Below are 18,386 nucleotides of genomic sequence, written 5' to 3'. Positions count from 1 at the left end.
ATGGCGGGGCGGCCGGGCGCGGGACCCCTCTGGGCGCTGGGCGGCGCCGCGCTCGGGGTGTGCCTCGCGGGGGTTGCCGGGCAGCTGGTGGAGGTGAGGCCGCGGCGCGGAGGGACTGGGGAGGCTGTCGCCGTCCAGGCGGGGGTCAGGGGGAGAGGGGACGCCTTTCTGATCCGGAGCTGGTTTTATCCCTTCCTCTTGCCCTAAGAGATCCAGTCTCCTGGGCCACGAAGCTCTGCCCCAGGCGCTGCCAGGCTGTGAGAGAGACCTAGCCCCACTCTTAGGGTCCCTCTTCTGATAGAAGGGCACAGCCCCCGATTTCAGGAACATTAGACTGATGGGGGAGACTCACCTCGACTTTAGGGATTCCCAGCCCGACTGGGGACACAGCCCTGCCCAGACTGATGGGGGATACTGGGCCCCCATCCTCCAGCCTTTGGTCTCACTGGCAGGGAGGTGCACAGCCCGGGGTTTCCTGGACCTCTAGTCTGATGAAGCAGATCTAGATCCTGAATTTAGGGTCTTCTGGAGGTAACAGCCTCTGTCTCCAGAGATACTCCGGGGACCCCTGTTTAATGGAGAGGGAAGATGCAGCCTTAAGATGGAGGTGAGGGCATTCCAGGTTGGAGGGTGTGGCAGCAGGATCAGGAGACCCTCTGCAGAGCAGCCATGTGGAGCACTAGGTCCAGAGGGGCCGGTGGGGCTCAGGGACTGGGGAGTCTGACTCAGTCCAGGTGATAACAGGGAGCTTTAGAAGGTTTCTGCACAGGGACAAGCCACGATGCGTTCTGTTTTGGAAGGAGAGTAAACTGGAAGGGGTCACGCAGTGGGAGAGCTGGGAGGAGCTGCTGAGAGCACAGAAGCAGGTGGAGAGGATGGCTGGGTGGTTGGGCGGTTGGGCAGAGCCTGGCTGGAGCCGGGAAGGGTGGGGCCGTCAGTCGCCTCCCTAGCCTCCTTGCACCCAACTCCTGCTGAGCCTGAAATGGGAGCCAATGAGGGAGCTGGCAGACCAGACCTAGAATTCTGGTTTGTGAGGTGAGACCAGAGGGAGAAGGCCCAGGAGCCAGGGCCAGGGAGAAGCAGGGGAGGGAGGCTGTGAAGGTGGGGGCTGACCAAAGGGAATGGGAAAACAGAAATGCAAGAGGCAGTGAGGGGTGCCTGGGGAAGCCCTGTAGGGTGGGGGCTTGGGGACAGTGTGGGATAGGGAGGACAGAGCCATGGGGAGGTCGTTATATGGGGACACAGCCCTGAACCTAGATGTAGCCTGTCCCTGCTGTTGCCCAGAGGGCGTGACCAGGAGGCTGGGCTAGAGTCAGGTGTCAGCTCCAGTATCCCTGTAAGGGGAGCTAGGCTGGCTTGAGCCCTGTGGGGTGCACTTGGGCCCCTCACAGGCTGTCCTGAGGCCTGGGTACAGAAACTGAGCTGGTTTAGGTGCAGACAGAAAGCTGGGGGCGGGGGCTAAGTCGGTTCTGAGCCAAAGACTCTTCTTCCCCACCCCTAGGAACTCATCTTCCCCTAGCTCATCGAGAGAAATTGCATTTGGAGGCCATCTGCCTGCCATCTGCCTGGGGTCTGAGCAAGGCCCTAGCTCTTCCCTCACGGAAGCACCAGAGACATAGGCAGGGCTGGGGACCGTGTCACCACCCACCTCGGCCCTGCATGGGTCATCATCACCCTCCATCAGCCCGTGAGGCTCTGAAGGAGGTGGAGGCCTCCATGCTCCAGAAATCAGACCCCAGCAGGGCCTACCATGAAGAGAAGACCAGCTGTTATCTGCTGCCATCCACCCAAGACCACTATCAGTCCCAGCTCCACCCACATCAGGGCTGGGGCAAAAGTGTGTAGGAAGTGAGTTCTCAGCTGCCTCGGCTCGGAACCTGAGAACTTTACTATGGCCCTCTGAGTCTTCCAGTCATACAACCCAGCCGGGTCAACACATGGGGCCTTAGAATTAGGGCAGCTGCCACCACCGAGCCCCTAACACTAATGCCACAGACATGCGCCTGACACCCCGCATGCGCTCCAGCCACACACGCGCCTGACCTCACACATGTTCCCCAACCTTACGTACGTGGGTCTGACCCCACACACACATCCAGGGGACGGTACTGAGGAATGGTGTCTTCTTGTCAATAGCTCACCCTGGCCAGGAGAAAAAAGCCTGGGAATCAGGTACCAATCCCAGCCCACAGATCCTCTGGGTTACCTGCGACAGGTCACTGATCCTCTCTGAGTTCTGCAACCCATGCTGAAGGGTGGCATTCACTAGATGAAGAGGCGCCTGGCTCGTGATAGATGCCCAATCCATGTTTATGGGCCTGGGGGAAGAAGAGCTGAATGGTCGAGCTACAGGTTGCCTTTCTTCTCAGAAAACCAGAAGGGACTCCTCCTGTCTGTCATTATTTGGAAATCAGGGGACAACAGCTTGCTCATATGCCCCAGGGTTCTCTCTCTCTCTCTGAGGACAGACCCCTCTCCCTGCCCCTCAGCCACACTAAGTGACATAGGGTCATGTCCATCTCTGGTCAGGGACAGATCTTACTCAAATTCCACAGTGTGGGTACACGTGTCTTCACAACTGGCCAGGACTGTGTCCCCTAGACACCCAGAGTGGGCCATATCCCCTAGACAGCCAGGGCAGGGCCGTGTCCCCTGTACAACCAGGACAGGACCATGTCCCCTCAACACCCAGGACAAAACCATGTCCCCTAAACACCTAAGGCTAGGGCCATGTCTCCTCAGACCTGGGGCAGGGCCATGTCCCCTAGACACCGAGGAGCGGGGCTATGTCCTCTCAGACCTGGGGCTGGGATGTATCCCTTAGATATCCAGGACAAGGCCATTTTCTCTCATAACTGGGGCAGGGCTGTGTCCTCTAGACCCTGGGGCAGTGTCCTGTCCCTCCAGCCCCCCAGGGCAGGGTAATGTTCCCCTGGAAGGTGGGAGTGGCTGGCTGTGCTCTACTCAGGCTTGCTACAGCCACACTTCTGACTTTTGGCCTCCAGGTGTCGCCACAGCACTGCAGACCTTTTATTTATCTAGTGCCTGTCCTGTGGACACTCTGGCTGAATATTCCATTCAGAGAGTGACTTCCAGTAGGGTAGGCGACCATAGGAGGCCACCTGGCAGGAGTCCAGGCCAGCTGGCAGAACTATGAGGCCCTGACTCCTAGCTCCACACGCCACCCTCACTAGGGAGATGTGAGAGCAGCCAGTCAGCCAGCACCGCGGAGGCCTTGCCTTGTCTCTGGCCTTGGTCCTGAGACCCCATCTGCCTGGGTGGAGCCCAGGACCGGAGTAGGAGGGCGTGAACCCGGCCGGGACAAGCCATCCACGTTTGCTCCTCCAGGCCTTTGTTTCCCCAAGCATCACTCACCCTCCCACTTCAAGTCCCTGGCTCTGCTCAGTTCTCTTGCTCTAAATCTGGAACTTCCCAAGGTCTAGGGTGTTGGTAGTGCTTGCTTAAGAGAGTTGATTCTAGGAGATTCTGAAATGCTTGGGCTGAGTCCTTGCTGAGGCCTGAGCCCTTCTCAGCTGGTCCCAGCTGTCTGGCCTCTGCCTGGCTCACTCCCCTCTCTCCTGACCCACAGCCCAGCACGGCCCCGCCCAAGCCCAAGCCGCCCCCACTGACCAAGGAGACGGTGGTGTTCTGGGACATGCGCCTGTGGCACGTGGTGGGCATCTTCTCGCTCTTCGTGTTGTCCATCAGTGAGTAACTGCTCCTGCCCTCTCCACCACACTGCAGTGGGAATCCAGCACCCCCTGCCCCCCCCGCATAGGGCTCGGAGCAGCAATTCCGGGCAGTGCAAGTAGGCCAGGCGCCCGCAGGAGACCCGCCGTGGTTTCTGGCACCTCCTGATCCACACAAACTCCCCGTGGAGGGCTGACAGGCCAGTGGTGACCTGAAGTATTCTGCTGGACCCAGGGAGGTAGCTACATGGCAATTATAGTAATTACAGGGAACTCCACGGAACAGGGGACTGGGAAGAGGACGTGTCATTTTTCCCTATGGCTGGCCTCCTGATGCTTTTCCTGCAGTTTGGCCAGCTTAAAAGCCACACCCAGGGGCCCCAGCAAGGCCACCCTCCACTAGAGGCTCCCCAGACGCCCAGCAGATGTGGCTCCCAGGCTTCGGTCCCTGCCTTGTCAAATACCATTTTCCGGGAATGACTCACACCCGCCTCAATTAAAAGCAGGAAACCCATTTCTCTCCTGGGGTCTGGGAGCTTCTTGATGCAAAGTCACAGCAGAAATGGGCTTGGCCTGCTCCCCTTAGCCCTCCCCTCAGAATAGGGGTCTGGAGTTGGAGAAGGGGACAGAAAGGCACAGGAGATGGAGGCCAAGTGGGGAGGCTGCCATGGCACAAAGTGTCTGACAGAGGTTCCTATGAGGCAAAAGCCAAGTATAGGGGGATACATGCGGTCAAGGGAGAAGCAGCCCACCCCCCTGCAAAGGTGTCACAGAGGAGGGTCCTCTGCGCTGCAGACCAGTGGGAGGGTGGGTGGGGTTTAGCAGGAGGGGAGGCTGAAAGGCGTTCTGGGCAGAGGGGATAGTGTGAGCAGAGGCTGAGGAAATGCGGCCTCACACAGGGTCTCAGATGACCCCGGCTGGACATTTGCTGAGTGCACCCTGGGTGGGGTGGTGAAAGCTGCACTTAGTCCCAGCTGAAGCTGTCCAGGGATGAGGTGCCCCAGAGAGCTGGGTGGCCCACAAAGAGCCCACCCAGACGTGAGGGGCTCTGAGGAAGACATGACATCTGATGTGCGTGTGCTTCTCCTGGCACCAGAAGTGCCTTCCCAAGAGAAAATATCCACCCTGCACACCCCGCCCCCCCATCTGAGCGAGAGGCTGTGATTGTTCCCAGCTGAGGCCGAGACCCAGTCAGACATCTTAGTAGAGGCCCTACAGACAGATAGGTGTGCCTGCAGCCTCAACCAGGTGTCCACAGAGGGAAACAGCCCACTGCAGGGCTGCGGGGTCATCTGCCCTGCACGAGCCACAGGGACAGCCTAGGGTGCAGGTCTAGGGAGCGGCAGGGAGAGCACTGTGGGCCTCAGACGCAACAAAGGTGCCTGGGGCCACGTGAGAAAATCGCAGTGTCAGACCCCAAGCAGCACTTGGACATCAACCACACAGACCATCTCTAGCCCCATTTCCTAGAAAGGGAAAGGGATAGTCCCACCTTATCTTACCTTGCACCGGTTTTCCATTGAGACCTGGGGTCGAGACCAACCTCGGGTCTCAGGCATGGACACAAGTTCTGGAGAAATCCAGGGCCCAGCTTCTTGGATCAGGCCTGCTGTCTGCTCAGGTCCACCCCTGGATGATCAGATCTATAGCTAGGGCCCTTGTGCAGCCCCCTCCTCCAAGTGTATGCCTGGATGATGCTGGCTCCCCAATTCCTTCCTTCAGGAGTCCAGTCCTGTTCCCAGCACTGAAGGCTTTGAGATAATCCCATTCATTCATTCACTGATTTTTTTTCTTTTATTCTGAGCCTGGGTGAGAGCTAGTGGGACCACAGTATTTGTCTGAAGGGGTTCTGCCTTGGTTGCATCAAATGACCCCAGAAGGTCCTCCAGTCCAGGCTACAGAGATTTGACCCATCTTCCCCAAAATAGACCTGGCTCATTCTCTGTGGGCCTTTCTGCCCCCAGGAGGCTGCCAGGAAGTCATGTCTGGTAATCCAATTTATAATAGGAACCAGTTCCATCCCCTCCCCTAGGGCTGGGGCCAAGGTGGTCAGGCTGTGGGGGCCTTAGAAAAATAAACTCAGTCCAGCCAGGTCCTGGCAGCCCTAACCTGCCCTGCCCATCACTAGACAGGCCAGCTCCATGCCCCGGCCCAACTGGCGTGGGTGCAGCTGCCCTCAGCCGGAAAACCACTCCTGGAATAACTCTGTCTGAGGTGAACGCCCCAGGGCAGGGTCTGTGCCCTCTCATGGGCTCCTGCCCTAGCCAGAGAGAGCCCAGGGATGTCCTCCAGGAGGCTGAGGAGGGCATGCAGAGCCACGTCCTCTCATGACTGAGGCTGCTCTGGCCCAGCTCTCCGTGGCGTGGAGAGGAGGAGCTAAGTTGCACTAGAAGCGCTGCATGGCCCCAGGAAGCTATGGCTTAAGTCATGGTGCAGCCCTCTGCCTTACCCTCCAGTGACTCTCAGTCTAGTCAGAAAGACCCTCAGGACCAGGACTGGTGACATAATTTAGCCAGGGGCCCTTCCAAGCACCAGGGCCTGTGCAACTCTGTGAAGTCAGCCCTGCTCAGGAGAGTCACCGTGGTCATCACAGGGTCCACAGGGGTTTTGTCAAGATGCTGAGCCTCCTGCCAGCATCTGGTGGGTGAGACACACACGGGTGCACGGGGCGGCCTGAAGGAAAGCGAGTGCCATTCCTGGGGTGTCGGAAGCCCAGCCCCAGCCAAGCCTTCTCTGTCCTCCCTACAGTCATCACCCTGTGCTGTGTCTTCAACTGTCGAGTGCCACGGACCCGCAAGGAGATTGAAGCCCGATACCTGCAGCGAAAGGCAGCCAAGATGTACACAGACAAGCTGGAGACTGTGCCGCCCCTCAATGAGCTCACAGAAATCCCGGGAGGTGAGTCGGCCCTGGCTCCAGCCCTGCGGTGCCAGCCAGTTCCTCGGTCCTGCTGCCCTGTTCCTACCCCCCAACAGCAGCAGGTTCAGGGAGGGTCCCCAGCCCTGCCCCTGTACACCAGAGCACAGAAATCGGTCAGCAAGAGGCAGATAGAACGATGAGCCTATTCTCCAGTAGGAAGAAAGAAGGAAAAGGCAGGGGGTGGGAGGTTCTGGGGCTCTTCCCCTCGGGACGGCCAGGCCCCAAGACCTCGTCTCGCCACTATCACGTGGTCTCTTTCCCCTGCCTCGCAGAGGATAAGAAGAAGAAGAAGAAGAAGGACAGTGTGGACACAGTGGCCATCAAGGTAGAGGAGGACGAGAAGAATGAGGCCAAGAAGAAGAAAGGAGAGAAATGAGGACATCCTGGAGGCGGCCGCTGGGGCTGGCACTCGAGCTCAAGCCGTGGCCAGGTCCAGGCATGTTGGACTCTGAGCTCATTTGTGGGCCACAGAGGCTGTGGATCACAGAGGGGGAAGCTGAGGCCCGTGCCCACATCCTCATGGCCCATCAGGAGCAGGAACCAGACTCTAGCAGGTGTCCTGCCCCCAACCCAGGCTTGGCTCCTTTCGCCCCATCCACATGGGTACTGTTGGCAGAGGTGGTCTGGGGCCACTGTCCCTCTGCAGATACACTACTGTCCCCACCCAGACCTCCCTCTGTCCCACCCTTTCTGCCATGGATGGCAGTGGGTGTGAAGGAGTAATGGGATGAGGGGTTACTTCAGTCACTCTTTCTGGCAGGAAGTGGCTGAAGTGCATGGGTCGGGGTGTGAGACCACACCCACACTGGCCATGAGGAGGCAGAGAGGGTCACTGGGGGAAGTTGTGGCAGCAGGAGGGACTCTGCCTGGCCAGGGAGGAGCCCTGATGGTGAGGAGACTGCCTGGCAGGAGATCTAGCTCAAGGAAGTGAGCAGAGGTGGCTCCAGAAACGGAACCCCCAGCCCAGCAGACAGCAAGCTCAAGGCAGTGGGCGACCCTCATTTCACACATTGTGATGGAGCTGAGGCTGCCACCAGGCCCAGAATGAGGCCCCGAGGCTCGGGCTTAGGGCTGGGCTCAGGGCTGGGTCAGGGGTACACAGAGCTAAGGCCAGTGGGCTAGAGGGTGCAGGAGAGAGAGCTGGGGCCTGGGCCCCTCTTGGGAATCATAGCATATTTAAGAAGTCAAGGGGGACCTTGGGCTGTTCTGGTGGTCCCTTCTCTGCCCAGCCGCGCTAGGAGGTCTCAGGGCCCTAGGAGATCACAGCAGGGGCACGCTGACCCTGTGCCTGCTGACCATAACAGCACCAGCTTCTCTGCAGCTTCCTCTTCTACCATTTCCCACTGCCGGCACCTAAAAGAAGCATCTTTGACCAGAAGACAAAGGCCCAAACAGCACCTGGGGGAGGGAAGATGCACAGAGGCGCTTCCAGATGGCATGGAACAGACTAAGGCTCTGAAACCTAGGCCTGAACACTCCGGAGACACCAGAGGGTTCCAGCCCGGGGAGCCTGCTGGCAAAGCAGCCTGTAGAGATTCGTGAATAAAGCTGAGTGCCTTCTCAGAGCCAGGCCTAGAAAACGGCCTCCTGAGATGACCCCTTGGGATGCGCTGTTCCCAGAGCATTTATGTGGAGAGTGATGCAGCAGTGAGCAACAGATGGCTCAGGCCAGGCTAAAGTCCCCTCCCTGACTCGTCTCCCAGCCTGAATTAAGATGAGATAGAGAGAGAAATGGGGGCCAAGAGGCTGAGGGGCAGCTGCAGCCACCGGGGCCCACCCCTGAGGCAGGCACAGGATTCGGGAGGGACCCTGCAGCTCTCTGGGTGCTGAGTTCACAAGGCTGAGCCCATGACTTTCAATAGGCCTTTGATGGTCTGTGCCCAGTGCTGGGGACACGAGAGTCAAGCCTGGCTCCTGACCTGGACCTGGATCGTCCCTGTACAGGAAGGAGAGTGATCCAGGCTGATGAGGAAGGTGCATGACATGGGGTCTGAGGAGCAGTGAGGGACAGAGAAATGGCAAAAGGCCCCATCATGGAAGCTGAGGACTCTGCCACCAGATGGAGGAGGCAGTTGGCCGACCTCTGCCCTCAGCCCATGGGCTTCTCCTATACAGTGGTGACAAGGACCATTCTACTCATGCAGAACCCTCCTGTGTGGCTAGGCAGCAGAAGTCCAGAGGGGTAGGGGCCACTCAGGGTTACGCAGAGCAGCAGTTGCTGAAGCCTGGGGGAAGTCCAGGCCTGGGCTCCACCTGCCCTCCCCCTGACATGGGGCCACCACCAGCCTTTTATGGGCAGGCCTGGCTGCTGATGGTTGGAATAATGTCTGACTCCAATGGGTGTCTGCCACAGTCTCCAGACAGGGGACAGAGAAAGAGGCTCAAAGTTCTTTATGGCTCTTTGGGGCAATGAAAGCATGTGTTCTAGCCTCCGGCCAGAAGGCAACCAAAATCAAGGAAAGCCTGACTCCCACAGTATCATGGAAAGAGCACTCACTTCCCGGCCCAGACAGCTGCTCCCTCACTCCAGCCTCAAGCTGGGTCCCGGCAGCCCCAGCTTCAGCCTGGGACGTTCCAGGTCCCTCCATCATCTGACCCTAATATCACCCCTTCATACCCACTCCACCTTCTGCGGGAGTCACCCCAAATCTTTGGATGGGGGCAGATCCTGGAGGCGCTGCAATTTTCAGTGTAAACTGCCCGGAGTTCCCCACCTCACCCTCATCTGGTTCCCCCGCGGACCCCGACTAGTGCAGGCCCAGGAAACGAGGGGCCTCTGAGGCCAGGGAAGGAGGTATGGAAAGGAGAAATGTTTAATCGAGCACCTCGTCTCCACCCTGGATCTCAGGGCTGTGAGAGCTGCAGCTGCAGCAACCTGGGCACAGTGGCAAGGGTGGCCGACAAGTGAGGGAGGGCACACAGAGTCAGAGGGCGGCAAGGAGGCTGAGGGGCAGTGGGAGTGTTAGGAGCAGGGCCCTGGATGGGGCCAGCAGGGCCAGAGCCTGCCCATGGAGGCAGTCCAAGATCCAATGTTGGTAGGAGGAGACATGTAGGTAGACTGGCGGGGCCTCGCTCTTCTGGCAGCCTGTGCCCCAACTCACCAATCCCACCAGGTGCCTCGTGCCCTCCGTGAGCAGACCAAGGGCTCTCCAGTTAGCTCCTGCGGGAAGGGTTGGGGGAGTAAGAGTCAGGGAGGCCAGGTGAGGTCAGAGACATGACCCAGCTCAGGGACAGGCAGGATGTCCTCACTCCCGGTCCCCCACAGCCCCCCAGTGCCAACATGGGTGAAGAGTGCTCCACACCCAGGAGACCTTCCTTAAAGGGTTTCATCCCCCACCTCTTAACACCCACCTTCCATCTCCCACGGACCCCCACTCCTCTCACCTCCAACCGCCATTCCCGTTCCCAGCCCCCATCTCTTTCCTCCCAACCTCCCCCCAACACCCTCCATCCCCATCTCCCCCAGGCCTGTCCACCCTCTTCCCCTCCACTCCCCACCTCTACTCCTCCCCTCTCCCTCCCCAGACCCCCTTCTCCAGGCTCTCCTGAAGGCGACTGAGCCAGGGGAGGCCGTTCACGTAGCAGAACTGCTCCCTGCGGGTGTCCTCCGCACACATCATCTGAGACTGGATGACCCGAACCACAGGAGGGATTTTGGTGAAGTTGTGGTAGAACTTGTCGCACTCCTTGTTGTTCAGGATGATGACTTCCTTCTCCTGGATGGTCCGGAACTGGGGCCACATGCCTGTGGGACAGGGCCCCATTGACGCACGGCCACTCACTGCTGCCCACGGCCGCCAGCCTCGCCTTGACCTCTCCGCTTTTCCCCACATCCCACCTTTTCTGCGTTAGCCACACAGCCCTGTCCTCGTTCTAGCTGGTACCTGTCTAGGACCCTCGATACAGAGCCCCTGGAGCAGGCTGTCCCCAGTTCAGCCTTGCTGGGCCTGTCCTTGCTTCCTGCACAGCCCAGGCCACCGGGGCCCTTGGCAGCCCTCCACCCCACTCTGCCTCTGGGCTTTTGCCACTCCTTCCTTCCCGAGAACCTGCCAAGCCTCTCGGAGCCCAGACCTTCCTTCTCTCCAAGCAGCCCTTCCCCCACAGGTGTCTTCCCTGCTGAGCCTTCCCAGACCCCTCCTTGGAACCCAGGTTTCTTCCTCCCTCCTCCCCAGCTAGTGTGCCCCTGTCTCTGGCCTGAGCTCCTGGGAGACAGGAGACAGATAGGCTACAGCAGGGATGACAAAGTCACCCCAGTTCCTCCCACATGGACCGAGGCCCCCGTGGGCTGTTTTGAGAGTAAGTGGATTCCTTGAGGCCACAGGGAAGGGCATCTCTCTTATGGGTTGGGGACCCCCTGAAGGAAGTGGACGGTCCTAGGGTCCGCTGGATGTACCTGAGAGAACACACCTGCTCTCTGGGCCTTGTTCCTGATGGGGATGACAAGGGGTTGAGGCTCACTGAGGGGAGGGGAAACCATGAGTGGACCCTGAGTGTCTCCCAGCCCCAGCTGCAGCCTGCCCCGAGCCGGCCATGAGGGCCTTCTGAGCAGCGTTTGACAACACAGAAGCCTGCTCCCCCATCGCAGATGCTCCGCTGCAAGCTGCCAATGCCTAGGCGGGGGTGTGGACTGTGAGGTATTACTCTGTGCCTCTCTGCCCTCAAGGAAGTTCTGTTGGCATGCCCCAGCCTGGCTTAGGATTCAAAGGCAATCAGGGTCCCCTGAGGGCGGAGTGGTAGTGAGGTGTTCCCTCAAGGGGAGGGAGACCTCAGAGGTGAGAGCCCGGCAGAAAGGTCCCGGGAGCAGCGCGCTCCCTGGGGAAGGTGCCTGAGAAACGTTCATCTGTGGTGGCACCCTGGCCTGCACCCAGGTCGTCTCTCACAGCACCCGCCCTGGTCTGGGGAGGCTTTGACTCACCGTCGGCCTTGGAAAGTCCCCAGCCCGTCACAGTGCAGAGGGAACGGTCCTTCACCACATGGTCCCCGCCAGGCAGGCAGACTGGCCAGACGTACTTGCTGTACTCGAGCTCCTCTCCGAGCTCGAGGCCGATGTCGCTGGCCTTGCCCAAGCAGGACCAGAACCGCTGGGCCCGGTACCGGCTGTGCACAATGGCCTGGAGCACCGGGACGTCGGAGGCGGTCTGCGTCATCTGGTCAATCCGTGGACTCCCCACCCTCACGGAGTAGATAACATCACGCCTAGGGGAGCCATGAGGGGAGGCTGCCATCAGCTCCAGGCCCCCGCCCCGGCCTCCAGCCTGGGCCCTCCTCCCTGCTGCTGCCCTCCTAGCAGATCCAGGAGGGCCATCCACCTGCGTCGAGCTCCCTGAGCCTACTCCTCACTACAGATGTGAACGGGGCCCTGCACACTCTGTGTGGCCCAGTCCTCACGACCCTTCATTTTATGGAGGGGGAAATTGAGGCTCAGAGAAGCCCAGTGAACTGCTCAGGGCTGCACAGCGAGGAGGCAGTGGAGGGGATGTGGACCCTGTTTTCTCTGGTTCCAAACTCTACTCTCAGTCCATAGCACGGACTCTTTCACCCCATGCTGTGCCCTGGAGGGAGCAATTCTGCTCTTTCCAGCTCCATGGAATGGGCCATGGCCTAGCTCTCTAGTTGCACAGCCCTGGGGCACCCCTTGGAGTCTCTATGCTGGCCCTTAGGCCTGGAACATGCAACACTGGTCAGCTGTCACGGCCAGCCCCCTGGCCCCAAAACATCAGAACACCTATTCTTTTGTCTCCACACCAACCAGACGCCCCTGTGAGCATCTATCTTCCTGTCTGTCTCCCCTAACAAGCTGGGAGGAATGATCCATCCCTCCTCTGCCCCAGTGCCCAGACCAGGTCCTTGCTCAAAGAAGGGTCAGAGACGGTTGATTGAGGGAAGGGAGGAATGAGGATGTGGGTGCAAAGGAGGTGAAATGAAAGAACTAGGAGCTTCGTCCCGTGGAGAGGAGGCATGAGGACAGACAAATGGCTTCTGAGCTTCCATTTCCCATCTGCAGAATGGCTGCATGGGACCGAGAGGCCAGGCGAGGGGAGCAAAGGGTGGGACACTCGAAAGACTGGACCCCTGAAAGAATTTTCAGGACTCAGCCTCCACCTGCTTGGAGCCAGGTGAGGCTGGGGCTGGGACTGCAGGGCTGGGACTGCCACACCGCCACCGGAACAGCTGGGCAGGGAGGGGTGACTGGGCCCCAGCAGCTCCAAATGCCTCTCCACCCACCCCACCTCCATCTCGACTCGCTGGATCAGGCAGTGGGCCACAGTCAGGACCCATTGGGAGGCAATGATGGTGCCCGCATAGATGTGTGTGCCATTGGCCCTCAGGCTGACCATCCAGGGCCACCGCCGAGCCATGGCTTCTGGGTCCCTGAGGGTGGGGTCCTGCTCGTTGGAAAAGCCGCAGGCTGAGGAGGAAGGTGAGAGCTCCCACCTCTCCAGCCACTGGCCTGCACCCCCCAGGGGTGCTCCCTTTCCACCCATCACCATGGAATGATGCTGTCCACAGGTGGACTAGGGTCTCATGCCTTAGAAGGGCCCCAGCACTGCCTAGATATCTCTCTCCCTGTTCCCAAAACCCCGGGCCCTGCCCAGCGCACCACCAGACCTCTGCCCTCCCCAACACACCCTCACCTCCAACCAGACCCTTCACTAACTTCTTCCCATTTCCACCTGGTTCCAGTCTCTCCATGCCTCCTACTTCAGCCAAGGCGGACCTCTCTCCCCGCTCTGGAAACCCCTTCCTGTGATTCAGTGAGAGGAAAGTGGATGCCCCAATAGAAAAATGGGCATAGCCCAGGAAGGAAATCCCAGCAGCGAATGACCACAGAAGCAGTCTGCAGGGAAATGTGTACAACTACTACTTTTTCCTTCTGTCTTCTTTTTCTTCTTCTTTCTTCTTCTTCCCTCTTCCTCCTCCTCTGATGAGGCCTTGCTCTGTCACCCAGGCTGGATTGCAGTGGTGTGATCATTGTTCACTGCAGCTTCAGACTCCCAGGAGGATCTTCCAAACTCAAAAGATCTTCCCACCTCAGCCTCCTGAGTAGCTGGGACTACAGGCACACACCACCATGCCCAGCTAATTTTTTTTTTTTTACTTTTTTTAGTTTTTGGAGAGATGGAGTCCCACTATGCTGCCCATGCTGGTCTCAAACTCCTGACCTCAAGCGATCTTCCTGCCTCAGCCTCCAAAAGCACTGGGATTACAGGCATGAGCCACTACCCCCAGCCTGGAAAACACAGATTTAAATCACAATGAAATTCTGCCCTGTACCACCTGCCTGGCAAAAACTCAACATCTGTGACACCAAGTGTGGGTGACCCAGAATGCCTCCCCACAGCTGGCAGGAGTGCTCACTGCTGCAGACGCTCTGGAAAGCAATTTTCTAGACTGAAGAATCACATTTCCAACATCCCAGTAGTCCCACTCCTAGTGTTTCCCAAATGGATTCATGGATTGTAAACATAAGTGGACCTTGCCCAGCCTTTTTAAAGGATAACACAGGGAAGAAATCGTCAACATGTAAGCATTGGGCACCAGGAGTCCTGTTTGGGCGACTTTCTGTGGCAGTCAAATGCTATGTGCTGAGTCCCAGAATAATAAGCCTTTCTTATGTGTGTCTCAGTTAAACATGCCTGAAAGCCACTGATCAAGAGAAACATCTTCCATGTGCGCCCTGGAGACGCCACCAGAAGGCTCACACAGCCTGGCCTGCAAGCTATGTGGAGGTTCTGCAGGTCCCTGGCTGGGAGCCTGGGTCGGAGGCACAATGGGTCAGGACCTGGAGCACGGTGAGAGGCCACCTGCCCCACAGCCAGCTGGGGTGGGGAGAGGATGGGAACTCACGGCTGGCCCCAGGCGCCTCTGACTTTCCTGCCCCTTACCTCAGCAGGAGGGGAGGCCAGTGAGGACAAGACACCCCGAGCTCTGGGCCTCCAGACAGGGCCAGGCCTGGCCCACAGGTGTTTAGTGCGCGATGAACACCTGTAGAAGGAGGCACTCCTCTATCCTGCCCACCCCCTGTCCCTTCTGCCCATCCCCCAGCCCCAGCCAAGGTCCTTAAGGACTCCTCTGTCACCCTCCTTGCCCCTCGGAGTCTACGGTACCCACAGTGGTGTAGGTAGACTTTGCCTTCAGAAACTGGGGACTGAGTCTCCATGGTGGTCGAGGGCAGTGGCTGGGTGGTCACGGCCTGCTGGGGAAGGCGAGGCCAGCCAGAAGGACAGGTGGCCTTGGAGGCACAGGGGATGCTCTGGTCTGAGGGCTCAGCCGTGGACAGCGCCCCCGGGGTTTCCCCTGCACCCATGAGAGGTGGAAGGCAAGGGCCGTGTCGGGAGGGTGGGGAGAGATCGCGAGGGACTCACCCAAGGGCCTCAGCAGCAGCAGCAGCAGGGCACCGGCGCGGGAGGGGGCATACCTCCGGGGGCACTGCCCGCGGGCCGGCCTCCGGCACCAGGGACCCATCTACCTGCAGGCACCTGGCAGAAGCAAACATAGATTCTGTCTGGAGAGACCTATCTTTCAAGCCACACCTCAGGGCAGTCCTACGGTTAACACTCTAAGGAACATGTCCTCGCTCCTCAAAACGCTGCACAGCACACAAGGAAGTGGAGGCACCGTGAGCAGATGTCAGCCAGCAAAATAACTGGGGGCAGAGTCAGAGCCTTTGAGGCTTGAGATGCAGGAATGACCACAGGGAAGCTTTCACAGGTCTGTGAGGGACTCTTTCTTAGGTTTGGTGGTGGGTACATGGATGTTGCTAATGTTATTCTTTATTCTCCATATATGTTTTATAAATACCTTTTGTCTATTCAACATAGAGTAAAAGCATTAAAATTAGAACAATGTCAGTTCTCCAGACATTAATCTCTCAAAGCAATTCCAGTTAAAACGCCAGCAGGATTTTCTCAGGAACCTGACAATTGATTCTAAAATTGATATTGAAGGATAATAATCCTTAAATTCTAGAATGGTTTTGAGAAAGGAGAGACGGGTTGGGGGCAGATTTGACCTACCAGATATATTTTAAAGCTATAATTATAGAAATATAATTAAAGATAAGAAAGCTATAATTACAGAAATAGTGGGGTACTGGCATAGAAACAAAAAAATAGACCAGTGGGGGCAATGCAGAGCCCGTAACCTGATGGCTACCCGGGAGGACACTCGACGCACGTTACACAAAGCATCAAGTCTGCGGGAAATGAGGAGTCTGTAGTAGACGGCGGCGACATTGGTTCACCAGACAGAGAAGAGCGAAGTTGTACCCTACCATAACAAAGCTTCGGAGGAATGAAAACTCCGAATGTGAAAAGTAAGAATGATAAAGCTTATTAAAACAAACAAGACCAGCACCCGGTGGCTCACACTGTAATCCCAACACTCTGGGAGGCCAAAGTGGGAGGATCACTCGAGCCCAGGAGTTCGAGACCAGCCTGGTCAACATAGTGAGACCCTGTCTTCACAAAAAATAAAATTAGCCAGGCACAGTGGCACGCACCTTAGTCCCAGCCACTCTGGAGGCTAAGACGGGAGGATCACTTGAGCACAGGATTTCCAGGCTGTAGTGAGCCATGATCATCATGTCACTGCACTCCAGCCTGGGCAACAGAGCCAGACTCTGTCTCTAAAATGAAAAATAAAACCAAAACCCAAAGCATATAGGACCGTGTTTTTATGACTTGGGATGACGTATGCTTTTTAAAATAAGATTCTACTGGGTGCAGTGGCTCACACAGGTAATCCCAGGACTTTGGGAGGCTGAGGTGGGAGGATCGCTTGAGCCCAGGAGGCTGACATTGCAGTGAGCCATACCGTGCCACTGCACTCCAGCCTGGGTAACAGAGAGCAAGACTATTTCAAAAAACAAAAACAAAGCTCACAAACCTGAAGAAACGTGTTAGGCTTGAGTGCATCAAAACTAAGGTTATCTGTTCAGTAAAGGATACCAAATCTCACTGAAGACAGATGATGAATTAAGATAGGGCATTGTCTCTGTCTAAAACCAACCAGAGGTCAATATTTAACATATCTAAGGAGCTCTTGAAAATAACAAGCAGAGTGGGTTGCGGGATGTGAGGCCTCCACGGCCTTACCATGGAGATGACACCAGGCTAGCTTCCTGACCTCCTGGCAGGGCAGGGCACCTCATCCCTAGGACCACCAGAGATTGGGGGGTGGGGAGGGTCCTGAAGTGAAGTTTAAATTTAAATAGAAACTTTTAATGGTACAAGGCATTTAATAACTGAAAATGACTAAAAATTATGAACTCTGCCCAAAATGATGTTTGGGGAAGGAAGGAAATTTTGACATAGGATATATGGGGCAATTATTTGAAAGAATAAAACCATTTAATGTGAATATCTTAACAAATTCAGATGTGTCAGTAAGCAATTACAGGAGGAAATAGGCAGCACAATATAATTTATACCAACTAAAACACACACAACAACACTATGTATTTTTCAAAGATACAGATACCTTTAATTACACATAGTACTATTATTATTTTTGAGATGGAGTCTTGCTCTGTCGCCCAGTCTGGAGTGCAGTGATGCAATCTTGGCTCACTACAACCTCTGATTCCCAGGTTCAAGTGATTCTCCTGTCTCAGCCTCCTAAGTAGCTGGGACTACAGGTGTGCACCACCAAGCCCGGCCAATTTTTGTATTTTTAGTAGAGACAGGGTTTCACCATGTTGGCCAGGCTGGTCTTGAACTCCTGACCTCAGGTGATCTGTCCACCTTGGCCTCCCAAAGTGCTGGAATTACATGAATGAGCCACCATGCCCAGCCTAATTACACATATTAGACAGATGTGAGTTGGTATTCTTTTGAGGGCAGGGCAGATGGAAGATGAAGGAGAAAATCAAGCCAGTGATAATCACACCAGCAATGATATGTGAGGACCCCTGCCTGAGATAGGACTGATGGGACTCTAGGGGCCCAGAGAAAGTGAGAACATGAGAGAAGAGGAGAGAGAGATCCACTGCAGGTAAGCGTTCTCTCACCACAGTGAAATAAAACCAGAGTTCAGTAACAAAATGTGAGTCACTCCATCAATGGGAAAAAGTAACTTTCAAACCGTTAACATAAAAACAACTAAAATCTATAACTAGAATGTTGAGTAATAAGAACATCACATACTGCACAGGATGTGGACCTAAACTGCACATAGAACTGTCCTGATCTAAAGTACTTTTAATACCAAACGAGAGAATAAAAATAAATTATTTGTTATTATCATCAATTATCACTGCACATTCAGCTCAAGACACTTGCAAACAAATTAATAAAGACAAAAAGAGGATAATTCATGTGTTAGGAAGCAGAAAAATCATAGACTTGAGAAATAAAAATCAAGAGCTTGTTCTTAAAAAACAACAAGGCTGGGCATGGTGGCTCACGCCTGTAATCCCAGCACTTTGGAAGACTGAGACAGGAGGATTACTTGAGCTCAGGAGTTTGAAACCAGCCTGGGCAACATAGTGAAATGCTGTCTCTACAAAAAATTTAAAAAGTATCTGGGCATAGTGGCACACGCCTGTAGTCCCAGCTTCTCAGGAGGCTGAGGCAGAAGGATCGCTTGAGGCCATGGGTTCAAGGTAACAGTGAGCTATGATCACACCCCTGCACTCCAGCCTGGGCAACAGAGTGAGACCCTGTCTCATATAAAACAACAACAAGAACAACAAAACACATATGAACCTTGTGAGTCTCACCAAGAAAAACAGAAAGAGAAGGAAAAATGTAAACACTTCACGGTTTGAGTAGCAAA

General features: G+C 56.2%; 2 protein-coding genes across 2 annotated transcripts; one reads left to right on the top strand and one right to left on the bottom strand.

Annotated features, from left to right (window-relative positions):
- On the top strand, positions 1-8,205 carry TMIE (transmembrane inner ear). The gene is made up of 4 exons (XM_012438501.2): positions 1-93; positions 3,590-3,707; positions 6,438-6,587; positions 6,881-8,205. The coding sequence occupies exons 1-4, from the start codon at positions 1-3 to the stop codon at positions 6,982-6,984; spliced, it is 465 nt and encodes a 154-aa protein (XP_012293924.1). The 3' UTR covers positions 6,985-8,205.
- Positions 8,206-9,532: 1,327 nt separating this feature from the next.
- Positions 9,533-15,074, bottom strand: PRSS50 (serine protease 50). Its single transcript, XM_012438502.2, is given in 7 exon segments — positions 9,533-9,738; positions 9,741-9,768; positions 10,187-10,353; positions 11,524-11,804; positions 12,855-13,017; positions 14,721-14,920; positions 14,974-15,074. Coding segments are annotated over 7 exon segments (1,146 nt in total).
- Positions 15,075-18,386: the final 3,312 nt, after the last annotated feature.

Source organism: Aotus nancymaae, unplaced genomic scaffold (assembly GCF_030222135.1).
Source record: "Aotus nancymaae isolate 86718 unplaced genomic scaffold, 86718_ANA_hifiasm-v0.15.2.pri h1tg000067l, whole genome shotgun sequence".
Lineage (NCBI taxonomy): Eukaryota > Metazoa > Chordata > Mammalia > Primates > Aotidae > Aotus > Aotus nancymaae.
This window is presented reverse-complemented; position numbering and strand designations above follow the sequence as displayed.

Bases quoted from the DNA above. Each gene is read 5' to 3' on its own strand.
- TMIE (XM_012438501.2), top strand. From the start codon at position 1: ATGGCGGGGCGGCCGGGCGCGGGACCCCTCTGGGCGCTGGGCGGCGCC. The intron at 94-3,589 runs GTGAGGCCGCGG...CCTGACCCACAG, and splicing joins TTGCCGGGCAGCTGGTGGAG to CCCAGCACGGCCCCGCCCAA. The intron at 3,708-6,437 runs GTGAGTAACTGC...TCCTCCCTACAG, and splicing joins GCTCTTCGTGTTGTCCATCA to TCATCACCCTGTGCTGTGTC.